This window comes from Penaeus japonicus, unplaced genomic scaffold (assembly GCF_977035675.1).
Source record: "Penaeus japonicus unplaced genomic scaffold, GWHDUDI00000001_assembly GWHDUDI00000041, whole genome shotgun sequence".
Classification (NCBI taxonomy): Eukaryota; Metazoa; Arthropoda; class Malacostraca; order Decapoda; family Penaeidae; genus Penaeus; species Penaeus japonicus.
In genome coordinates, this window is record NW_028234443.1 from 1,048,515 (window position 1) to 1,068,514 (window position 20,000).

The 20,000-nt window shown below is 37.1% G+C and overlaps 2 protein-coding genes across 2 annotated transcripts in view; one reads left to right on the forward strand and one right to left on the reverse strand.

Annotated features, from left to right (window-relative positions):
• LOC122251052 (putative E3 ubiquitin-protein ligase HECTD2) overlaps positions 1–15,799 on the forward strand; it is a 76,889-nt gene extending 61,090 nt beyond the window's left edge. Inside the window, exons 4-18 of the mRNA XM_086534642.1 lie at positions 409–723; positions 3,060–3,217; positions 3,738–3,840; positions 4,442–4,531; positions 5,155–5,375; positions 5,754–5,902; positions 8,166–8,353; positions 8,621–8,761; positions 9,992–10,114; positions 10,845–11,008; positions 11,844–11,940; positions 12,512–12,586; positions 13,955–14,149; positions 14,457–14,572; positions 15,208–15,799. Coding sequence (XP_086390768.1) covers positions 409–723; positions 3,060–3,217; positions 3,738–3,840; positions 4,442–4,531; positions 5,155–5,375; positions 5,754–5,902; positions 8,166–8,353; positions 8,621–8,761; positions 9,992–10,114; positions 10,845–11,008; positions 11,844–11,940; positions 12,512–12,586; positions 13,955–14,149; positions 14,457–14,572; positions 15,208–15,472 — 2,400 coding nt within the window. The 3' untranslated portion in view covers positions 15,473–15,799. The remainder of the gene's footprint in view (positions 1–408; positions 724–3,059; positions 3,218–3,737; positions 3,841–4,441; positions 4,532–5,154; positions 5,376–5,753; positions 5,903–8,165; positions 8,354–8,620; positions 8,762–9,991; positions 10,115–10,844; positions 11,009–11,843; positions 11,941–12,511; positions 12,587–13,954; positions 14,150–14,456; positions 14,573–15,207) is intronic.
• Positions 15,800–19,732: 3,933 nt separating this feature from the next.
• Positions 19,733–20,000, reverse strand: part of LOC122251167 (uncharacterized) — a 2,795-nt gene continuing 2,527 nt past the window's right edge. Inside the window, exon 3 of the mRNA XM_043012881.2 lies at positions 19,733–20,000. This exon is cut by the window's right edge and continues 465 nt beyond it. Within this exon, the coding sequence (XP_042868815.2) occupies positions 19,733–20,000 (268 nt within the window).

A 20,000-nucleotide genomic window follows, 5' to 3' on the forward strand; every position in this document is an offset into this window, starting at 1 on the left:
CCTTTATCTCGTATTCCTTCTCCTTATTCCTTTATCTCGCATTCATCCCCTTTCCTCCTTCTCGTATTCCTTCTCTTTATTCCTTTATCTCGTATTTTTCCCTCTTCCCACAGGACGTCGAGAACCGATCTCGATTCGGCGGCTTCATCTTATTCCTTTATCTCGTATTTATCCCTTTTCCTCCTTCTCGTATTTCTTCTCCTTATTCCTTTTTCTCGTATTTCTCCCTCTTATTCCTTATCTCGTATTTCTCCCCCTTATTCCTTTTTTCTCGTATTTCATCTTATTATTCCTTTATCTCGCATTCATCCCTTTTCCTCCTTCTCGTATTTCTCCTCATTCCTTATCTCGTATTTCTTCTCCTTATTCCTTCTTCTCGTATTCATCCCTCTTCCCCCCTTCCCACAGGACGTCGAGAACCGATCTCGATTCGGCGGCTTCGGGAACTTCATGATCAGCCGGCTGAGCGGACTCCACCACCACCACCACCACCACGACAACAACAACGGCAGCAGCAGCAACAACAACAGCATCATCAACAACAACAACAACCAGAACAACAACAACAACAACCAAAACAACAACAACAGCAGCAGCAGCACCGCCACCAGAGAAGACATTACCTCGAGTCACTCCGTCAATTCGGGTCTGCTGTCGGCGATAAATGATTCGTCTGCCTTTAGAGTCGGGTCCGGGAGCTCTCTGCCGCCCATACGCAGACAGGTCAGGCTCTCATGGTATTGGATGGTGTACTGGGAGCATGGGAGCATGGATTGGTGTACTGGGAGCATTGGCTGGTGTACTGGGAGCATGGGAGCATTGGCTGGTGTACTAGGAGTATGGGAGCATGGGAAGGTGTACTGGGAGTATTGGCTGGTGTACTAGGTGCATTGGCTGGTGTATTAGGTGCATTAGCTGGTGTACTAGCAGTATTGGCTGGTGTACTAGGAGTATGGGCAGGTGGGGGTCTGTGGCATGGGTAGGTGTACTAGGAGCATGTGCATGTGTACTAAGAGCATGGACAGGTGTACTAGGTGCATGTGTAGGTGGGGCTTATGACAAGTTCAGGTTTACTAAGAACATAGACAGGTGTGTCCTAGAAGTATCTACATGTTTACTAGAAGTATGAACAGATGTGTGACGAGTGGGTAGGTGTGTGGCGAGTAGACATAGAGACGAGTATAAGGAGAAGACAAGTGGCTTTGTATTAATTCCAGGTGTTAGGTGTAGATAAATGTGTATACGTAATGTGTGTGTGAGTGAAGTAACCGTTAACATTAGTGTGTTTCACGTGTATAAAGGTATGTGAGAAGTAACTGCAAGTGCGTTTGTGTCAAAACAGATGTATAAAAAATAGATAAGTGAATCAGAATTAGTTATATATATATATATATATATATATATATAATATATATACTTATATATATATTATATATATATATATATATATATTATATATATATATATATATATATATATAATATATATATGTATATATATATATATATATATATATATATTGTAGGAGTAGGTACAGGTGTGTATGTATGAGATCCAGGTATTCAAGACGTAGACAGGTGTGGTAAGGTAGATAGGCCTATGGGACGTAGCCACAGGTGCGTTTGTATCAGTAATATATGTGTCTAAAAAGTAGACAGGTATTATAGGAATATATAGGTATGTGAATGTAGCCGCAGGTGCGTGTGTGTATGATTACAGGTGTGCAAGACGTAGGCAGGTGTTAGGGACAGATGAGTGGAGGAAGCTTGTAGGTAGAAAGGATACCTATGTTGTGTTAATTTGTAGCTTCTGTCTTAAGAAAAGTTTCCGATATTTACAGAAGTTTTTTTTAAGCGATCATAAACCTTGAGAAAAGAGAGAATGTTTAGAGACTCGTGGTTGTGTAGAAAATGTGTGCATTTAAACGATATGATTATTTATCTAATGCTTTATTCATTATTTTTTAATTCATTATTTGTTATGTAGAAAATGTGTGCATTTAAACGATATGATTATTTATTTAATAATTTATTCATCTTTATTTTTATGAAAGACACAGCATTTCATAACGTAACAAATAGATGCATTCATTTCAAATCATAGCCCAAAAGTTGTATATCTAAAAGGTTTCTGTATTTTTCCTGTAGGTATGTATGCATATGTGTGTACGTATGTATGTGTAGGGGAAGTAATCATAAGGTATTGCGTGTCCCAAAGTAGGTCATATTTCTTATGCAAGTGGAACATATAACAAGATAGGTCACACTGATAGGCGTGCCCTAATATGTGCCATACAATGATTATACACCTGATTATGCATTTATTAAACTTCCTTTCGTCCTGTTCTTATCTATATGTAAGACCTTTTTCCGCATTCTAGTTAAAATGAAACTAAAATATCCTTAAGCTGATATATACAATACATATACAGTATATACATACATACGTGGTGAATACACACAATCCAGGCACAGTGTATAAATTTATATCCAATGTAACAGAAATAATAGGAATATTAGACGTGATGTTTCGAAATTGCTTTTGATGTGTTTCGTTTTTTTGTGGATTTTGTACTTTGGTTTCAATTTATGCGATACATACAATGCATAAAGAGATAGATCAAAATAGTCTTGAATATCTATATCAATAACCATTCCACTATCACCACCGACCTAAAAAATAAATAAATAAATAAAAAATAAACAAATAAAAAAAAACACAAAAACAACCTCAGTAAAGCCAAAACAGCCAAAAAAAATAATAAAAAAATAAAAAAAACATGCAATAAAAGAGATATAAAATTAAAATTAAATGAATAAATAAAATATAAACAAATAAAAAAAAACACAAAACCAACCTCAGTAAAGCCAAAACAGCCAAAACAGCCAAAAAAAAAAAAAAATAATAATAATAATAATAATAATTAAAAAAAGAAGAAAAAAAAAAAAAAAAAAAAAGCCAACCCAAAAACCCTCAGAATCCTTAACATCAACATCACTACAAACCCCATACAACCTCACATAAAACCCTCTTTCTGAACCCTTTCCCCTTTCCTGTAGGAGGTCGACAGTCGACGAGGGAGCGTGTCCTCCAGGAAGGGCTCGGCCACCCTCAGGTCAGCCAGGAGCGAGGAGAGGCTGCCCCTTCGGCAGGACTCTCCGAGCACCAACCAGCGGCCGGTGTATCCTGCGCGCACCACCAGGAGGGAGGATTTCATGTACGTGGTTGGTTCATTTGGGGGGGTTTGTGTGTGTTTGTTTGTGCTTGTTTATGTTTGTCTGTGTTGGGATACGTGTGTGTGTGTTTGTTTGTGTTTGTCTGTGTTGAGATACGTGTGTGTGTTTGTTTGTTTGTATATGTGTGTGTTTGTGTTTGTCTGTGTTTGTTTGTGTTGGTATACGTGTGTGTGTGTGTGTATTTATTTGTGTGTGTGTGCGTGTGTTTGTATACGTGTGTATTTGTGTACGTGTGTGCTTGTGTGTCATAATAATAAAGATGATCATAATAACTATAAATAAACGATCATAATAATACTACCCACCACCTACAACAGACAAATAAAACAATAATAATACCGATGATAAAAACACCTTAATTTTTTTTTAAGATAAATCAAACCTAACAATATCCCCCCTAAAAAAAACCTCCCCCACCCCACACCCCACCCAAAAAAAAAAAAAAGAAAAAAAAAAAAAACAATTCACTAACCTTACCTTTTCACCTTTCCTCCCTCCCAGGCAAGAAGTTAGGAAGTCGAAGGAGACGAAGAACTACGCGGAAATGAAGAAATTCTACTTCGATACTTTTGAATCCTACGCCAGCATCTGTGCTACGTTCAAGGTGATGATGAGGTGGTGATGGTGGTGATGGGTGATGGTGATGATGATGATTCCGTGTCTTGTCTTTTTCGACCTTACAATACATAAAAAACTAATCAACAGAAAACATTACAGATGGGAAATACGTATAACCTACTCAACATATTTAACCTTTAATAAACATAACCTATTCAACAGTAAACATTATATAAGGAAAATACATACAACCTCTAATACATATAACTTACTCAACACTAAACGTAAACAAAACAACATTCAAAGTCCATCAACAACACCTCATTAACTAGTCTAGGACGCACGTCTTCTCAGGCGGTTGTTGTTATTAATTAATTAAGGCTCTCTGTATCTATCTGTCTTTGTTCCTTGTTGCTAAACATAAACTAATCAATTTCCAAAGCCAAATAAAAGACCCAAAGAACATAATCCACAAGCTAATCAGTCTCTGAGTCTTAAACTTAATCGTCTATTGTCTTTGAGTCTTAAACTTGATCGTCATTTGTTTTTTGTCTTAAATTTGATCACCTTTTGTCTTTGAGTCTTAAACTCGATCGTCTTTTGTTTTTGAGTCTTAAACTTGATCGTCTTTTTTTTTCCCCTAACAGCGCGACCCGGATTTCGACGGCGCACGCGCTGACGACCCAGGCTTGAAGATGGAACTGATCTACACTGTTCATGACTCTGTGCATGAGATGGTTAGTTGTCATGCACACACGCAAGGGCACTTTGAAACGCGACCATCTGTATGGAGTTAATTGCTTTGTGATTTTTGTTTTTTTGTTTTTTTCTAACATGACATTTTTTTTTTTTTTAATTTTATCCCGTGATTAATTTTAACTTGCTTGTTAAAAGATAAACTTCAAGTCTTATAGATAAGGTAACGGCACTCTCGTAATGTTTTTTTATTATTATTATTATTTTTGTCTCATTTATGGTATTATCATTATATAACAGCTGTTGAAGTATAAATTAGTTTTTAAAATCTGGAGTAAAATTGTACTTAAGGATTGATAGTTTGTCAGATGATCAAAAATTATCATCATCATGAAAATGATAATGGCATATTGATGATTTTATTAATGATAAATATTATAATAATAGTAATGATAATGATGATGATGATGATGATGATGATGATAATAATAATAATGATAATAGTGATGATAATAATAATAATAACAATGATAATAATACCAATAATGATAATAATAATAATAATAATGATAATAATAATAATAATAATAACAACAACAACAATAAGAATAATAACGATAACAACAACAGCACTACTAACCCACCCCACCAACCATCCTTCCAGCCCTCAGTGGTCCACAAGCACTTCCTCAAGGCCGTCATCAACGCCCTTCTTCAGGAGCGACCTCACCTCTTCAGCAAGGACCGCGTGAGGGCGCTCTTCATCCTCCTGCAGACGCCCGTGTTCCTGACGCAGTCCTCATACACAGTCCTCGCCCACGTCCTCAGGAATATCACGTCCCTCTCCAACGGCGACCACCAACTCCTCGTCAACTGGTTCAGGACGTAGGTCTTCTGGGGTGGTTCTTGGGGCTCTGTTTTTGTCTGTTTGTCTGTTTTTTTTTCCTAGTTGTTCTTACGTTTTTCTTTGTGTCTATATACATTTTTTATATTGGTTATTGTTCTTGGTCTTCCGTTTTCCTATTTCCATTTTCTTTCGCCCTCTCTCTCTTTCTCATCCTCTCCCCTCTATCCCTCTCTCTCTTTTTCTCTCTCTCTCTCTCTCTTCCTTTCCTTCTCCCTCTCCCTCTCCTTCACCCACCCTCCCTCCCTCCCACCCACCCACCCACCCACCCTCCCTCCCTCCTTTCCTCCCTCCCACCCAAAAAAATCTCACCAACCCCTTACACTCACACTCTCTCTCTCTCCCTCCTCCCTCTTTAGCCTGGAAGTGCCTCGCCTCCGTATGATCGTTGGCTTCACGATCCAATTCATCACCGTCAGACAGTTCCCGCCTCCGGACAGGTCGCTGCCGCCGCTGAGCAAGAGCAAGTGGTGGATTCCAACGGCAACGAAAGTGCTGGCCATCATCTGTGAGTGGAGTGGAGGAAGCGATCGTCTTTTGTTTTTTGTTTTGATGGCGCGCCGTGTCGGATTTGTGTTTATGATTTTTGGGGTTTCGGTTTTTATGTTTTTTTGGGGTTTTGGTTGTTTAATTTGTTAGTTAGTTGATTTTATGTTTGCTTTTTTATACTTTTTCTTAGTTTTGGTTGTTTTTTGGTTTGGTTTGTTTGTTAGTTGGTTGTTTATTGTTTTGTTTTGTTTTTCACTTTTATATTTATTCTTTCATTCATCTATTTATATGTTTGTTTATTTATTCTTGTTGTTTGTGTTTTTTCTGTTTTTATTTAGGGCTGTTCGTGTTTCTTTGTTTGTGATTTTTACTTATTTTTCTCTACGTAGTTTTTTATCTATTTGTTATGATGTTTATATAGCTTTTTTGTATCCGCATTTACACGCATCTATCTCTCTGTATTTGTTTTTATAGGCAATCCTGGATTCGTTTACTGTTTTTGTTTACATTTCCTCGTTCACATTTCTGTTTATATTCTGAGGCTTAGTTGTCGATAATCATATTTTCTCTCATATTCATAATTTATTTCGTTGCTATTGTTCATCTACAGTATATCATCTACCATATTTAACTACCAGGATTCAACTGCAGTTCACCTACTTCATCTACCATAGTTCTATTGTATTCACCTAATTAATTATCTTCTACAGTACACTCTATTTACTACAACTTATTCAATTTATCTATCATAGCTCTACTACTACTGCTACTACTTCTACTACTGCTACTACTACTACTACTACTACTACTATTACTACTACTTCTACTTCTACCTCTACTACTACTACAACTACTACAACAACAACAACTACTACTACTACTACCATTTGAGTTCCTATTTATTGACTACTAGTGTTCTTCCACCCTTTCTATATATTTTATCTACTAAAGTTCATCCACTCTTTACAAATATAGTTCTGATATCTTATCAAAACACTTCAGCCCTAACTCCATCTGCTACATCTATTATACTACATCTACTTTACCTAGTAGAGTTCATCTTAGTTTATTATTTAGTTCACCTACCATCGATGCAACACTGAATATATACTTCATATATACTTCATCTATTATTATTATTTTCTACTACAGCCCTTGCATTTTATTTACTACGTTCATTCACATTATCCATTGGAATTCATTCATACTACAGCCCTTTTACTTACTACGTTCATTCACATTATCCGTTGGAGTTCATTCATACTACAGCCCTTGCATTTTATTTACTACGTTCATTCACATTATCCATTGGAATTCATTCATACTACAGCCCTTTTATTTACTACGTTCATTCACATTATCCATTGGAGTTCATTCATACTACAGCCCTTTTATTTACTACGTTCATTCACATTATCCATTGGAGTTCATTCATACTACAGCCCTTTTATTTACTACGTTCATTCACATTATCCATTACAGTTCATTTATACTACAGCCCTTTCATTTACTACGTTCATTCACATTATCCATTGGAGTTTATTCATACTACAGCCCTTGCATTTTATTTACTACGTTCATTCACATTATCCGTTGGAGTTCATTCATACTACAGCCCTTTCATTTATTACGTTCATTCACATTATCCACTGGAGGTCATTCATACTACAGCCTTTGCATTTTATTTACTACGTTCATTCACGTTATCCATTGGAGTTCATTCATACGTAAATTCCCACGTTCATTCATATCTCATTCCCACGATAGTTCAGCTGCGTTTCTTTCAAGCGACTGGGTGTTCCTACTCCGTTCCAGACGCAAGCAATATACAGTCCCAGCACCCTCTGTTTCATTGCATATATATTGCATATATTCTCTCTACTGCAATGCATCTACTTCATTATCTAAAGTTCGTCCTCCTTATCTATTTCATGTATATAATCCACTATAGTCAGTAAACATAATCCGCTCTAGTTCATGTATATAATTCACTCTATTCAGTAAACATAATCCACTTTATTTTGCATTTATAATCCACTCTAGTCAGTAAAGATAATCCGCTCATTTATATAATCCACTCCAGTCAATAAACACAATCCACTCTAGTTCACATATATAATCCAATAAACAGAATCCACTCTAGTCAATAAACAGAATCCACTCCAATCAGTAAACATAATCCACTTTAGTCAATAGCCATAATCCACTCCAGATATAACCCACAATAATCCACAACCGAAAGTGCCTAGACTTCAGCCCCCTCTCCTCGCTCTGCATTCCAGACGCCAGCAACACCTCGTCCCAGCCGCCCCTGCTCCACTACACGGAGTTCTACAACCACGCCCTTGACCACCTCGACCTCATGACGGAGTACAGGACGTGGCAGCTGCCGGAGAAGCCAGACTCCTTCTCCTACTGCCAGTATCCCTTCATCCTGTCCATCGTGGCTAAGAGACACATCCTGACGAAGGTGCGTTCTGTGTGTAGTGTTCTTTTACTTCAAGGTTTACGATTTATCTATTTATTTATTTATTTATTTATTTATTTACGGTTTATCGCGATTAGGTGGTTGGTTGTGTCCTTTTTAGGATCTATTGGAGACAGAGATGTAGGGTCTATCGCGATTAGGAGGTTGGCTGTGTCCTTCCTTAGTGTCTCTTTGAGGTCAGAATCTTCTTTATTATTGTCTATCGCGATCAGGAATCAGATTATGTCAAAAGGTCCTTCCCCATTGCAGGACGCAGAGCAACAGATGATCCTGACCGCACGGAGGTCGTTGGTGGCAAAGGTGGCACGCCATCAGCCACCGCAGATTGACATCTTTTTCCTCAACATAAACGTCAGGAGGAACTGCCTGGTGGAGGACTCACTGAAGGAGGTGAGGAGGGAGGGAGGGAGGGAGGGGAAGGGGAAGGGGAGGGAGGGGAAGGGGAGAGGGAGGGAGGGTGGGAGGGGGAGAGGGAGGGTGGGAGAAGGGGAGAGGGAGGGAGGGAGGGAGGGAGAGGGAGGGGGTAAAAGGGGAAAGGGAGAAGGGGAGAGGGAGGGTGGGAGGATGGAGGGAGGGGGAAGGGGAGGGGAGAGGGAGGGAGAAGGGGAGGGAGAGGGAGAGGGAGGAAGGGGAGGGGGAGAGGGAAGGAGGGAGGGGAAGGAGGGAGGGGGAGATGGAGAGAAGGGGGTAAAAGGGGATAGGGAGGGAGGGAGGGAGGGAGAAGGGGAGAGGTGGAGGGAGGGAGAAGAAGAGAGGGAGGAGGGAGGGGGAGGATGGGAGAAGGGGAGAGGGAGGGAGAGGAAGAGGGAGAAGGGGAGGGGGAGGGAGAGAGAAAGGGAAGGGGAGAGGGAGGGAGAGAAGGGGAGAGGGAGAGGGAGGGAAGGAGGTAAAAGGGGAGAGGGAGGAAGGGAGGGAGAGAGGGAGGGGAAGGGGAAAGAGAGGGAAGGAGAAGAGGAGGGAGAGAAGGCGACAGAAGGGGAGAGGGAGGGAGGGAGAAGCAGAGAGGGAGGGGAAGGGAGGAAGGAGAGGGAAGGGAAGAGAGGGAGAAGGAGAGAGGAAGGGAAGGGGAGGTGAAAGGGAATATAAAGACGACGATTGATATGATAATAATAATAATCGTAATAACAGCAGCTATGATATTAATCAACGTGTGAATATTTACATATATTCTAATAGCAATCGAGAAATTGTAATAACATAATAATCATGCTTAAATAAGTTGATAATAATGATGATGTAAGTATAATCATAGACAATTAATAGCTTCCAGTAGTAAATTATATCAAACGAAAACTTTTCATGATGAGAAAACAATATTTTGATAAGACAGCAATGAGAAAAATATTACCCCAAAAAATCATAATAATAACAAAAAATTTAATACAACAGTACCCCCCAACCTCCCCACAAAAAGAAATATAATTGAAATAGAAGTAATAAATAAATAGATAATGAAATAAGATAAGATAAATAATAAAATAAAATGAAATAAATAGATAATAAGCTAAAATAGAATAAATAAAAAATGAAAAAATAAAATAAATAAATAATAAAACAAAATAAAACTAAAACAAACAAACCAATAATCCCTTTAACAAAATAAAAAAATAATCTTTCCAGATCGCAACCAAAAAGCGAGACTTGAAGAAGAAACTGAAGGTGACGTTCGAGGGCGAGCCCGGCCTCGACATGGGCGGCCTCACCAAGGAGTGGTTCCTGCTTCTCATCAAGCAGATCTTCAAGGTGATTCACGGGCGGGGGCGGGGGGGGAGGGGGTATGAGGGGATGAGAGGACTGTTTGTATGTATAGATGTGGATATTGTAGATGTGTGTATATGTTAGATACATATGCTTACGGATACATACATACATACACGTATGTATGTATGTATACATTTTTCTCTATCTGTTTTTGTTCCTCTTTCTGTTTCTGTCTCTCTCTCTTTCTTTCTTTCTCTTTTTCTCTCTCTCTATCTTTCTCTCCCTTTCTCTCTCTCTCTCTCTCTCTCTCTCTTTCGCTATCCACTCCTCTCTCCCTCCTTCTCTCCCTTCCTCCCTCTCTCCCTCTCTCTCCCACCCTCCCATCACCCTATCCCTCCCTCCACCTTCTACCCTTCCCTCCCTCCCTCTCCCCCTCTCCTTTTACCTCTCCAATAAACACACAAACACTTCCCATCACCACACAACAACCAAACTAAACAATAAGCAAATAACAACACTTCTCGCCCCCTCCCCCCTCCCCACTTCCCACCACCACCACAACATATAACAACACTTCTCACCCCCCTCCCCCTCCCCCTCCCCCTTCCCATCATCACCACAACATATAATAACACTTCTCGCCCCCTCCCCCCTTCCCACCACCACCACAACCCCCCACAAATCTCTTTAACGCTTCTCGCCCCCCTCCCCCCCTTCCCACCACAACCACAACCCCCCACACTCACAAATCTCTTTTTTTTCCCTTTTCCAGCCCGAGAACAAGATGTTCGTGTACCACCCTTCTAAGAGGCTCTACTGGTTCTCAATGGGGCAGCAGGGAAGCCTCAGAGAATACAACCTTATCGGCGTGTTAATGGGACTCGCTGTTTATAATTCCATTATTCTGGACATTCGGTTTCCGTCCATTTGTTTCAGGTAAGGTGGGAACGGGGGGGCAAGGGGTGGGATGGGGTGGGATGGGGTGGGAACGGGGTTGGGATGGGGTGGGATGGGGGGGTAAGGGGGTGGGATGGGGTGGGAACGGGGGTGGGATGGGGTGGGGCAAGGGGTGGGAACGGGGTTGGGATGGGGTGGGGCAAGGGGTGGGATGGGGGGGCAAGGGCTGGGATGGGGTAGCAAGGGCTGGGATTTTCCAATGATTATTGTTTATGCTGATGTTACTGGTTTTGTTGTTGTTCGTTTTGTTATTGTTATCATTATGATTATTATCTTTATTATTTGTATTGTTGTTATAATTATTATAATTTATTATTATTAATATTATTATTATTGTTATCATCATCACTTTATGATCATTTTCATGATTATCATTACCATTATGGTTATTATCATTATTTTCATTTTTGTAATACCATTACTATTATTATCGCCATTATTATCTTTGTTGTTATTATTGTTATTAGTTTCACCATTATCATAATAATGATTATCATTATCATTGTTATCATCATTATTGTTACTAATAATATCAGGATCATCCTTATTATAATCACCATCACTATTATCTTTGTAACCAGGTTTAATTTCGATACTCCAATACGATCTAAAATGAAGAATATCTCTATTTTCACATCGATTCCGAATCACATTAAAAAACATAAACAAAAAAATCAAAATAACTCAAATACACAAAACAAAATTCCCAAAATTCCCAAATATTTAAAAAAAAATCTTCCCCAATCAGACTAGAACAGTCCCCCCTCTCCCTCCCTGTCAGTAACATGTTCCTAACGTGTTTACCCATCAACAGAAAACTGCTGAGTCCTCCCGTGGTTCCAGCATACGAACACATGCCCGTGGGCATTGCCAAGGAACCGAGCTTGGATGACCTCAGTGAAATCATGCCGGTGAGTGAGTGAGATGAGGTGACTTGAGGTGACCTGAGGTGAGGAGGAGGAGGAGGTGAAGTGAGGTGAGGTGGGGATTCATAGGTCAACATGAGGTGTGAAGTGACTGAGGGATATCTAGGTTGTAGTGGGGTGAAGTGAGTAGAGGATGATTAGACTGAAGTGAAGTGTTGTGAGATGAGATGAGGCGAAGGAGATTGATGGATGCATAGGTTGATATGAGGTTAAGTGACTGAAGTGGCGATTGAGATGAGATACTTAAGTTCAGAGGAAGTGAAATGACTAAATGATGCATATAATGAAATGAGATGAAGAACTGAGATGAGATGAGAAATGATATGAGAGGGGAAAACTCACGTCAGTATAAAATGAGGAAAAAAAACTCACCTCAATATGAAATGAGGGGAGAAAACTCACCTCAATATGAAATAAGAGGAAAAAAAATCACCTCAATATGAGATAATCCATTAGTTTCCATCTTTCTTCTTCTCCTTCTTCCTTCCTTCTTCTCTCAGCTTCCCCTTCGTCGTTTTATTCGCTCCTCCTTCATTGACCCTTTCTCCTTCTCCAGGAAGTCGCTCACGGACTCGAGGAACTCCTGCGTTACGAGGGCGATGTTGAGGACGACATGTGCCTCAGCTTTCAGGTAAATAGGATTTCGAGTTTTGAAGTTTATCCTATGGTTGTAATATTTTTATTATCATTATTATTATTAAAACAGTTATTCATTATTCGGATTTTCCAGTTTTGAAGTTTATACTAACGTTGGGATATTTTTATTATTTTTATTATTATTATTATTATTATTATTATTAAAACAGTTATTAATTATTCGGATTTTCGAGCTTTGAAGTTTATCCTATGGTTGTAATATTTTATTATTATTATTATTATCATTATTATTATAATTATTAAAACAGTTATTCTTTATTCGGATTTTCGAGTTTTAAAGTTTATCCTATGGTTGTAATATTTTTTATTATTATTATTGTTATTATTATTATTATTATCATCATCATTATTAAAGCAGTTATTCATTATTCGGATTTTCGAGTTTTGAAGTTTATCCTATCGCTGTAAGATTTTTTTTTTCCTTTTTTTTATGAAAGCGGCTATTCATTTTTATTTTGTTTTTGTTTGTTTGTTTGTTATTTTTAGACGAATGGCAGTTAACAAGTAATGATCGTTACTTCAATGCAATAATCAGTGTAATAATTCGGTGTATTAATGTAACTAAAGGAAGTGTTACAATGTATTACAATGTAATGGTCATTATCACAACGAGGTACTGGATCTTATTATTTATTTTTATTATTTATCTTTTATCAACTTATTTTTTTATCAACTTATTTATTTATTTTTATCAAATTATTTATCAAATTATTATTATTTATCAACGAAATTATTTATCTTATTTCAACAAATAGGTCATTCTAAATCCAGTAAGATAATGTTTATTGTAACGATATCATAAGATATCATAAACTTTATCGCAATATTACAAATATTATTGTAACAAAATAATATTTAATTCAATTATGTGATAAACCTTCTTACAACAAAATAACGAAATTATAAAAAAAAAAATATATATTACACCTTGATAACCATTAGTACAACGACATAACATTCTTCAGCTTGATGTATGCAAATGACATCGGAACATAGATTAAAGATACTTGCAAAACTATTGATTAAATATATTTGCACAAAAAAAAGAAATCTAACATTTACTAAAGATACATTGTATTTCCAAAAATGCAATAACTCACGAAGACGTTAAAAAAAAATCCTCTAATAAAAAAAAATAAATAAATAAAAAACAATAAAAAAAATCAATAAAAGAAAAAAAAATCAATAAGATAAAATTAAAAAAAAATAAAAAAATAAATAAAAATAAATGAAAGAAAATAAAAAAATAAAAATAAAAAAATAAATAAAAAAATAAAAAATAAAATAAAAAATAAAAATTCCCTGGAAAAAAAAAAATTATAATAATTCTCCCTCCGACCAGGTATCGCTCGAAGAATACGGACAACCGAAGACTTTTAACCTGAAGGAGAACGGAGAGACGCTGCCGGTGACCAACGAGAACAGAGAGGAGTTCGTGAGCCTCTACCTCGACTGGATCCTAAATACGGCCATTTACGAGCAGTTCAGAGCCTTTTACTTGGGGTTCCATACCGTCTGTGCCTCCAATGCGCTCATAGTGAGTCGCGTTTCCTTTGTTTGTTGGAAATGGCGTGCGTGGTTTTTGTGTCTGTGTATGTGTGTGTGTGTGTGTCTGTGTGTGTCTGTGTGTGTGTAAATATATATACATATATATATATATACATACATATATATATATATATATATATAGAGAGAGAGAGAGAGAGAGAGAGAGAGAAAGAGAAAGAGAAAGAGAAAGAGAAAGAGAGAGAAAGAAAGATAGATATACAGATAGATAGATTAGACAAATAGACACACACACATACATTCCTCCACCTTCCTTTTTCTTTCCCTTCGCCTCATAGATGCTGCGCCCAGAGGAGGTTGAGATGCTGGTGTGTGGCACGCAGACCATTGACCTCAATGAACTACGAAAGGTCACCGAGTACGACGGATACAGCCCTGAATATCCCACCATAAGGTATGTGGGTGTGGGTGTGGGGGCGGGGGGATGGGGGAGGGGGGGATAAGTTGGTGTCGCGATATAGGCCTATTAGTGATTTTTTACTTTGCATATATTTTTTCCCTCTCTCTCTCTTTGGGAACATATTTATTCCGAACTCAATTCCATTAGAGAGAATATGCAGATAGTATTATAAAGCAATATGAACAGACAAAATGCAATGTGCAACAGCATAGAGCAATATGCTGTCACGTAACGGAAACCAACAGAGGGAAGCCTAAACTAACGCAAAATAAGAAACGTAAAGCAATAGAAATCAACATAAAACCTCCACAAACCAACATAGTCCAACATAGAACCTCCACACACCAACATAAAACCTCCATAAACCAACATTAAACCCACAAACCAACATAGCCCAACATAGAACCTCCACAATCCAACATAACCCAACACAAAACCTCCACAGGCCAACATAAAATCTCCATAAACCAACATAAAATCCACAAACCAACATAAGCCAACATAAAAAACTCCACAAACTAACATAACCCAACATAAAAAACAAAACCAACATAACTCAACATAAAACCTCCTCAAACCAACATAACCAACCGTCCACACGCTCTCCTACTTCCCCTTTTTCCCGCCAGGTGGTTCTGGGAGGTGATCAACGAAATGACAATCGCGCAGCAGAAGAGGTTCCTCCTTTTCACCACCGGCAGCGATCGCATCCCCGTAGGAGGCATGGGAGAGATGTCCTTCAAGATCTCCTGCTGGCGAGGACACACCCACATGCTCCCTCAAGCTCACACGTGCTTTAACCAGCTCGTCCTTCCACCGTACACTGACAAGGCCACGCTGAGGAACAAGCTCTTTATCGCTTTGGATAATGCTGAAGGTTTTGGCTTGGAGTGATTCTTGAGTAAAAAGATAAAAAGAAATAAATAGATACATTGGTCATTTAGTCAGTTAACGAAAGAGGATGGAACGAAAGAGAGAGAGAAGAAAAAAAATTGATACGAGGGAATCGGGGCAAAAGGTTGGTTGGAGAGTGAAGGATTTCAGGAATGGGGTGAGATTTTTTGGACAGGATATTCCGTAAGAGTATGGAGGAGGCGTTGAGGACTCTTCGACAGGACATCCGGGAAAGTGAGAAGGATGAGATTGAGATTGTTGGACAGGATTCAGAAAAGCTAGGAGAGATCGTAGATTCAGAAAAAAAAAGGTGAAAGGTGTTTGGAACTTCAGCCTTTAAAACACTAGGAGACTCTCCTAGATTCGTTGGTCATTGCTGAATCTTAAAAAAAACAATAAAAGATTATCATCTAAGAAAAAGAAAATCAGGGGCATGTGTGTGTGTGAAAGTGAAAAAAGAAAGATCCAGAAAATTCTTCATCGGATATACCGCCATTCCTCGCTCTCTAAGGTTAGTAGAGCAGTGTGAGGGGTCTAGCCGCCTTCTGGAAATTTATATATGATAATTTTTCCTCCTTGGAAAAATCATATGTGATTCCTACCGAAACTGTGATATTAAAAAAAAAGCGAGCGGGGTGCTAAACTAAGAACATTTTACAATTACGTGATGGTAATGCTTCAAATTATTCTGTTTCTTTGTATGGTGCAATAGGCAAACCGCCTTGTAGAATGTAATATGTATAAATAAAAAAATAAACAACTCTGTATGTGCGTGCCTTGATAGATGCACAATTTATAAGTTTGTTTGTTTTGTTTTTAACAAATAAGATTATAAATAAACAATTATGATTTGCTTGTTCGAGGCCAGACACGTAATCATCTTATGGCCGATCGAGCGGTTATATTTTTGTACAGAGAATCCCTGGAGTGTGACGCTTGTATGTATATATGTATGAAGGTGTGGGCATCAACCTATTAATTTCACCAATATAAGAGAAAATAATGACAGTCCTCTGGCTTCAGTACGAAGTGAGAGAGAAAGAGAGATGGTACTTTAGGTTTGATATCGGCGTCTGTTGACATGCTGACGTCATCAAAAGGGAAAACAAAATGGCTACCATGTTGTGATTCGAAATTTGTATGTTACTTCGTCGGGCGCGAACTCGGTCATGGTAACTGCAACAACAGGAACTGCATAATATATATATATATATATATATATATATATATATATATATATATATATGTATATGTATGTATGTATGTATGTAGACATACACTGACACACATACATAAGGTGCTTGATCTTTGGTACAGTATATTCTTGTGTAAACTATGCCTTAATGAAGATATTCCATGGTTTGTAGCAAGTTAAAGTTGTTTACCTATCGCCCCCTCCTGATTTTGTAACGACACAGGGGGGGGGGGGGAAGTCACGTAACTTTACAACCTCGGGTGATGTAAATAACAACAATTTTTGTAAAAGAATTCTTTTGATCAAGTTTTTTGGCATCTTCGTCTACAAAAATGATTATAATAACGCTAAAATTTAGTGGGGCTTGTATACATGAGAAGAAAAAAAAAATTCCGTTGAGCGTGTGATCGTTCGAAACAAGATTCAAATTTTCGAAGCTTCGTCTTCTTAAAAAAAAATCTAATATTCACAATAATAAGACCAAAAGGGATATAAAACAACAACAACAACAACGCAGTGTGTGGTTTATAATGTAAAATTTTCTTTTGCACATATCTACCATCTTTACCTGTCTGTAATACTTTTTATTTTGGCTCAAATCGAAAGAAAAGGAGAATGATTATCAATCTGATGAAACTACTACTATTTACGAAATATGTCGAGGTTATAGACAATATTTTCCTTTAACAATTATTGTATGGGCACTGTAATCACAGGTAAACATAGGGAGTAAAATTTTGATGACATGTAAAAAAAACAAAAAAGGTTAAAAGCTTAACAGAAGAAAGTATTTCATTTAATATCAACTGTGATATTCTTTGTATACATGTTTTATTGTTGCCCTGTGCATATATCTGCGTGTGTGTGTGTGTACATATAGATGTATGTGCGCGTGCGTGTGTGTGTGTGTGTGTGCGTCCGTGTGTGTGTATGTATGTGTGTGTGTGTTTGTGTGTGTTTGGTTCAATGTACATAATACATCAGATTACGGAGATTATTAATGTCAGCAAACCTTTTCTTGAAGTGTTTCATGCAAATACTTTGTTCAGTGTGTTGTTACAAAAAGTTAAAATTGACAATAATAAAAATGTGAAATTTTCGTGTCGTTTCCTTTTATGAAAATTCCAAGATATCGAGGCAAAATGTTTCGTGATAATGACACATATATACATACATACATATACATACATATATTTATATACTTATATATATAGATAGATAGATAGATATACACATATATATTTATATATACATACATATATATATGTATATATATAAATATATATATATATATATATAATATATATATATACATAAATATATATATAAAAACATATATATATATATATATATATATATATATATATATATATATATTTATATATATATATATATATATATATATATATGCATATATATATATATGCATATATATATATGTATATATATATATTATATATATATATATATATATATATATATATATATATATATATATGTATATATACATATACATATGTATGTATACACATACACATACATATACCGTATATATATATATATATATATATATATATATATATATATATATATATATTATATATATATATATATATATATATATATGGTCACAAATATATATACAAAAAAAAGCAAATAACTGACTGGCGGAACAGAAGCACCTTGTTAAAACAACGGAAATAGATATATTGCAGATAAAAGAGATGTATAAAAAAAAAAAATCGGAAAAAAAAAAAAAAGCAAATAACTGACGTGGTAGAGTGAAATCTGTTAACTCGCATGCCTTTTTTTCTAATCTTGAATTCTGATTTGCTTTACATTCTTCCATGAAAAAGATATTAATTCCATGATAGACTTTTAGAGCCTTTGGTTCAAATTGGCTGTGGACCAAATATATTCATAATTGGGCCCCGTATTTCCTAAGAGTAATCATTATATTCTAATTTTCTCATCAGATTTAAACGGTCCATATATACAATTTTTCTTCAGTTCACCAAATCTATTAGATTAACCAAAATAAGGGAAAGGAAAAAGAAAGATAAATCGATGAAAGAAAAAGATGTATATGAAAGTCATTCCGTATAAGTGTAGCGATTTCGAGCTAAAAATAGCATCAGAGTCTGTAATTCTTAGGACTCGATCGCCGCTAGCTACGGAGGCTGAACTTTGCTATATTTAGCGTGGCTGACGAGCGGCTTTTATGTTTTCCTGTTGAAACAATGCACTTATGAGCCCCCCCACCCCACTCCTTCCCCCACTCCCCCTCCACCCCCTGACTCAATAATAATTAAAAAAAAACATTTCATTATGCTTCATTAGTATAAATGTTTATTTTTATCTCCTTTTATTTCGCTAATCATACCATTTACATATATATATATGTATATATATATATATATATATATATATATATATATATATGTATACATATATAATTCCCCGTAAGATTTTGTTCTGTTGCTAAAAATAGCATCAGAGTCTCATGACCCGGAGATCAAGCTTCATGGAAATGTTGCTATTTTTAGCGGTTGAAGAATAATTGTTTTCCTCTTAATTCGATGGAATATATTTAGATATTTTAAAAAAGACAGATTTTTTTGTCTTCTTCTTTTTCATTTTCTTTCTCTTTTATTACGAATGGCGGAAGTAATGCAAAAGAAAAGGGTGTTATGGCACAGGATAATATTTTGTAATAGTATTACCTATGACGTGTTACTATTCTTAGAGGAAAGAGACGTGTGTGTATGTGTGTGTGTGTGTGTGTGTGTGTGTTTATGGGCATGTGTGTGTGTGTGTGTGTTTATGGGCATGTGTGTGTGTGTGTGTGTGTGTGAGTGTTTATGGGCATGTGTGTGTGTGTGTGTTTATGGGCATGTGTGTGTGTGTTTGTATGTGTGTGTGTGTTTGTGTGTGTATGTGTATGTGTGTGTGTGTTTGTGCGTGTGTGTGTGTGTGTGAATATATTTTACACCAACAACAACAAAGACTCCAACTTTCCTTCACTGCAGGAGGACAGGTTGAACAAAACTCCCACTCCTTCTAATCTACGCAAAACTCTTCTTATAACCGAACAGATCAAAATCCGCCTCGAAAATGCTAACCACCTTTTCCAACAAGCTCGGAGGAATGTTCTCGAAGTACTTGGCATCGGACCAACTCAGTTCCTCGGAAATCCCACTTATCTTGTGTTCGGACGTCAGCTGGACATCCTCGGGGTATCCTACATCCCGGAGAAGGACCTTAGACTCCTCCGAGACGCTCTCCAAGTGAAGGATATACTCGTAATCCTCCAGACACGGGAAGCAAGTATCG